Source organism: Alosa alosa, chromosome 22 (assembly GCF_017589495.1).
Source record: "Alosa alosa isolate M-15738 ecotype Scorff River chromosome 22, AALO_Geno_1.1, whole genome shotgun sequence".
In the NCBI taxonomy this organism is placed as follows: domain Eukaryota; kingdom Metazoa; phylum Chordata; class Actinopteri; order Clupeiformes; family Clupeidae; genus Alosa; species Alosa alosa.
Window position 1 is genome coordinate 11,158,057 of NC_063210.1, and position 6,000 is coordinate 11,164,056.

The 6,000-nt window shown below is 39.8% G+C and overlaps 1 protein-coding gene across 1 annotated transcript in view; it reads left to right on the forward strand.

Moving 5' to 3' along the window:
• The window catches only part of dnah9 (dynein, axonemal, heavy chain 9), a 107,200-nt gene extending 103,775 nt beyond the window's left edge, over positions 1–3,425 (forward strand). Inside the window, 1 exon segment of the mRNA XM_048233169.1 lies at positions 2,619–3,425. Coding sequence (XP_048089126.1) covers positions 2,619–2,846 — 228 coding nt within the window. The 3' untranslated portion in view covers positions 2,847–3,425.
• The last annotated feature ends 2,575 nt before the right edge of the window (positions 3,426–6,000 follow it).

The following is a 6,000-nucleotide window of genomic DNA, read 5'->3' on the forward strand; positions in this document are numbered from 1 at the left end:
ACAAGGTTTTTTTTTTGCTTCCTCACACTCTCCTCAGGAAATATGGAACAACAGCAAAGGCATGGACTTCTTAACAGTAATAACTGCTAACTCATTCAGATTTGTTTTGACAGTTAGTAATTAAACAGAGTACTCAAATATGCAAGTGAATTGCCAGAGTGTTATCAGGACTGAGTTCCTATACTAGGAAGGCCATGCACTTCAGGTCTTATTGAAGAGAGGTTGTGCTGTATGCCATCAAGTTACACGAGCAGGTTACAATAGCAGGTACAATAGAAAATACAATAAATAGAAATGGAAGGATCTAGAAAACAAACTTGCTGGTCTACACCTTGATTAACAAAGACAGTGGCTGTTACAATTTTTCACAATGCTTAAAAAAACAAATTTTTTGAAACCTTCCACCCTTTTCTCAAAACTGTACACAAACCCCAAATCTCAAACTACATTCACAAAACCTCTGACAACCTCTGCAAAACTGAACAGTCACCTCAAAACAGTTGTACCTCAAAACCAAACACTGTCTTCAGATCATCTCACAAAGCAGTCAAAATGAAAACTCTACTGAGCAGTCATTAGGCACTACATCAAAAAATGGAAAGCACAGTGTTCAGGGCAGCTCATATAGCTCCAGGAGAAATTGCCATTGTTTACAATACAGTAAATGCATTTTGCATCTAAAAAACAAAACAAAGCAAAACAATTTCATAACTCCATGGAGTCAACATTTACTGTAAATCCAGTAAACATTAAGTATTTGGAATGGGGGTTTGTGTTTACAGTTTTGAGAAAAAGGTGGAAGGTTTAAAAAAAAAAAGGGTTTTATCTATTGTGAAAAACTGCATACCGAAAGGGTAATGATTCACAGCAAAAGCGCGATCGATTCAAGAAATGTGTTCAGGCAACTGAAAATTTGGTTCAGAGAATGGGGTTTAGTGTTTTAGCAATTGTGTTATCTTAATTAGAGTCCTTTATGTCACTGAAGGTGCTCTGTGGATAGGGGATCGAAATAACCAAAAAAGTTTGATGGAAATTCCTGCCATAAGAGCTTTTTAACCTGCAAAGGAACTTCTGTTTCAGGGACTGTCATGGGACTTAATTTTGTAGATTCTGCTGATACTTTCTGGCTCAATTATTCATCACCGACACTTTTTGCCAAGGAAGCTTAAGTTACATCACCAATGTCACTTGAGCTCATTAAAGTGCTTGATCGCAGCTAAAAAGAAATAAGGTCTTGATAACTTTATCGCCCTATAATTTGTATTTACTCACATGTATATGAAATGATCTGCACTTAGGATCAATGCAGCGACAGCTTTAGTATTCTGTGATTTGTATTTATTTAAACAGGCGTGAAGCAGTTGCAGTGGACGGAACGCAATAAAGTTTTACTGCGACTCTGATGCAATTAGAACATCAGACGAGCGTCCGGTCATAAAAAGCGTCCTTTGTGGACTCGCAACAAAGTCAGCGTCATTAGCACACGTCCCTCAAGTCGGCAAAGGAGTCGAACTTACGTCTGTCATCTGTTAAGTGGAAAGGGATTAATTAAATAACCATCCGTAAGGACCCATCTTCAGAGTGCCTAGAGACAAGGGTGGGTGGCAAAGACAAGCCAATTTCATCCCCAAATCCATTGACTTTCACTGTTTTTCAAGGGGACTGTGGAATTGGAGAAGACAATCATCAGAGCGTACTCTTTAGAAAAGTCTTTCAAAATATCTTTTGGATGTTAAATATCATAGGGCATAGACTCACAGAAATCCAATGCAAGTGATACAGCTGACACAATATCTATTAGTCAGAGTTTGACTTTAAAGTATGTTTCACATTTATACTGAATCACTATTTGAAATTATATCCCTTGTTTAATAAGTCCCCTTTTGAGTACTCTGTAGAAGGCTGTGGAACCTGACAAAATGCTGATTACCCCTTCTAAAAAGGTTCTCTAAAAGTTGTTATGCACACCCTAGGGTAAGAAAGGGCTCTTAGTGAAATCTTACTTAAATATACTTTATTAAAAAACTGAAATATACTTTATATAAATGATTTACTATTTTATGATGAACTCAGCAGCCGTGGCCTACTGGTTAGCACTTCGGACTTACAACCGGAGGGTTGCCGGTTCGAACCCCGAGCAGTAGGCACGGCTGAAGTGCCCTTAAGCAAGGCACCTAACCCCTCACTGCTCCCCGAGCGCCGCTGTTGTTGCAGGCAGCTCACTGCGCCGGGATTAGTGTGTGCTTCACCTCACTGTGTTCACTGTGTGCTGAGTGTGTTTCACTAATTCACAGATTGTGATAAATACAGAGACCAATTTTCCCTCATGGGATCAAAAGAGTATATATACTTATACTTACTTACTTATTTGTTTTTCTGGACTGAAACATACGCTTACTTTTCAGATATACACAGGAAAGGTGTTAAATTCCTTGTGCTATAGGTAGTGGATTTCCCACAGTGGCAGATCAACAACCAAGCCTATTTATTTAACATGACACAACATGTCGTGCGATACAACAGCAATGCACAAATAGTTGACTGTAAATGCAAATGCCATATTGTAAATGTGAGTTGCCATGTTGGATACCCTATTCTCTTGTAACTGTTTTGTTCAGGCTGGCATAATTGTGGATGCCCGGCTGAAAGAGCTGACCCCGGCTGTGCCCGTCATCTTCATAAAGGCCATCCCCGTGGACAAGCAGGAGACACGGAACGTCTACCAGTGCCCGGTGTACAAGACCCGACAGCGAGGACCAACCTACGTGTGGACTTTCAACCTGAAGACCAAAGAGAACCCCTCCAAATGGACACTGGCTGGAGTGGCCTTACTATTGCAGATTTAGTGGTCTAATCAGACAACAGCACACAGCAATCATGTTGCACAAAATTATTGTGTTACAACTAAATAAGCTATGGTAGGGGTGATTTGGGGTGCAAAATACTTTTTTCTTTATACTTTAATACTTTAACATTTTATTTCAATTATCAAAATTACTACCTATATGTTTTATTTTAAAATCAGTCAGTTAATAAATGCCCTCTAAATTTACGCCTATTTGTGTCTGTAAATATCACCACTGTTTGAATCTCTGGATCTCTTGTGTTTACACTGATGTCTTGGCATTGTGCAAAGACTATTTATTCAAAATTGCTTTACCGGGTGTACTGTGAGCAAGAAACTATGTAATCCAAATTGACAGGAACATTCAGTACAAAGTGCATTGAGATACATTTAAAGAAGCCAAACTCTTCAGTGGGTTCTCATTGAAATTCAGAGGTGCTTTTATTGTTAATCTGATTATTGTAAAGCTTCCCACACAAACAATCACACAATCACACACACACACACACACACTTTTTCTCTCTCTCTTTCTGTCTTTCTCACACACACACACACACACATTAAAAGACATTGAGATGCAGCGTAGACTGAATCTGTTGTCTGTTAGGTATTAGGGAATCTGAGCTAAATAAACAAATACATTCTGTTCAAGTCCAGCATATATTCAAATTCATTGTCATCTTGATTGGCAGACTCAAGCAGGAATGATGTGAATATATATCGTAAATCAGGGACGTATTTTTGCCTCACTTAGAGGAACTAACCTGACATAAAACTGAGTAAAGTTCTATCTTTATAGCCACTTGATTGGCATTCATCCAAAAGAGTTATTGAGGAATGAATCCATAAAATAGCTTTGCTGCAGCAAAAAAGCAAGGTGTTCTATTCCGTCAGGGAAGACTTCCATAAAACTGCTTTTCAGGTCTTTTGGCTTAATGCATTTTTGAAATGTGCGTCACTCTGTTTTCTATAAGTGAACCTTTTAATACCACTCTGGTCTTGGGGGAACCATTTTAAGGATTTGTCCATATAGTGGAACGAAATTAATCCCTCATCACAAAGATGAATGACAGGAGTATCTCAAGAGTAACCTTCGCTATTACATTGGTCCTGCATGGCCACCAGTGTTACTTTTCAATACCTATCACAATAATTGAAGAAAGATTCTTGAAAGTAATAATTAAGACAACATCCCTAACATATCTCTCCATTTGGTAGTTTTGTCTATGTTCAATAACACGTTAAGAAAAACAGGCTTTAGCTTAATGCCACCACATCCCTCTGCCCTGTAAATCCAAAAGAAATAATTAGGAACTGCCAATAAAGCCATACTGCCGTGGAATCAGACAGACAGCCGACGGTCGACGGCCCCCCTGTGGATGTCATCTCTTGAGCTAGCGTCACTCCTGGGAGTTTGCCGCGCGGCTAACAACTCCAGTTACTGAGGGCCGAACTCAGACTGACAATTCATATTTCATAGTGACGCGGAGCTGTTTTCTCTTCTTGCTGCAAGCTGTGGAGAACATGTGACAGGCTGTGGGGGAGATCTATCAGAGACTCATGCTCAGAATGGTATAGAAGAGTGCCTTAATCATTTTTTATGAGAAACAGTGGTTGCTAGGCTACAGGTTAGTTCCAAGAACGTGTAGGCTAAAGCTGTGGAAGGTGTTACAGGGTATGGGCTAACATTAAAGCACACGGTATGGTAATTTGTAAAAGGAAGTGGCGTATCATTCTTTCTCCCATTCAGTTGAATCACTGGGGATTAGTGTGGAGAGGGCCCAATGTTGGAACTGTGTCTGTCTTGTGGAAATAAAATAATCATCAGCCCTCTGTCAAGATATCAGGCCAGGAAACAACCATCAAAGGACTTGTTTGCCTGAGGCTAAACTACTCTCAGTAAGATAAGAAGTGCCTGATGGAATGACCTTAAAGGCCTACATGGCATTGCGTCTCACACTAAATAGCTCATCTTCAAGCTAGTGTCTTTCTACTGTGAAATATGTACCACACCAGATAGTGGTGGGTTTTTTCCCCTATGTCTTTCTTCTCTATTCTCATCCTCTGGCAACTGGCTATAACTGTTGTTTTTGTTGTTGTTGTGTTGTGTTTGGTCTGGGACTCGGGGTCTCTTCAGTCAAAATAAATGAGTGGAGAAAAGATGTTTTGAGGAAGGAGGCTTTTATTTATGCGGGCATGAGAATGACCTCACAGACACATTCAGAGCCTGGTGTCCCATGAAGGGTCATCTTTCAGAGCCTGGTGTACCAGGGTCATCTTCCTCATGAGAAGATGACACTGTTTGAGAGTGTTTTGTCATACTTGTACTCGTATTTGAATATGCTGTTAGACTAAAAAAGAAGTAATTAAGCACTACATTGGAGCATATTGGTACGACGGAGTATTAGGGCCAGACATGAAGAAAAAAATATATTTTTGCGATGGCGAGATTAAACTCGACATGTTGACTTTAAAGTCGACATGTCGACATTAAACTCGACATTTCGAGAATAAAGTTGAAATATCATGTCGACTTTAATCTCGACGTGTCGACATTAAACAGCTCGGGACGATTGAAAGGGAGAATGAATGAAACATTGCAGTTTTCTTCGAGTGCAACAATGATTAGACATACATCATGTGGACAAAACATAGAACATATTAACCTCCGTTGCTCAGCCAAATGCTTTCCTGTTATCACGGAGTTACAGGCGATAAATGCGATGGTCAAAAGTAAACGTCATAGTTTATTTATTTATTGTAGGCCTATTATTAAAGAGTGTTTTTCATCAGGTTCAACTTCATGCTTATGCACTAGACTAGGTATACTAAGTGCTCTCCCCAATCCCAGACTTTCACATTGCATGTTTGTTTGTAATGGATGCAAAACAGCCTGAATGTCTATGGAGGGATGAATGAAGTTGTCCTCCCGACCAGGCAACCCCATGTAGGCCTATAAGTAAATGCACACATATTCCCTCACGGGATCAAAAGAGTATAGGCCTATATACCTATCTGTGTTTATAGCCTCCTATATGTATTGCAGGTGAGACATGGAAAAGCAGTTTTAGAAAAATGAGTTTTGCATGTTAACTGGAGAGTGACGGCCTGTGGGTCATGAAGGGCAGTTATTTGGATGTGCGGTGGCCTTACCC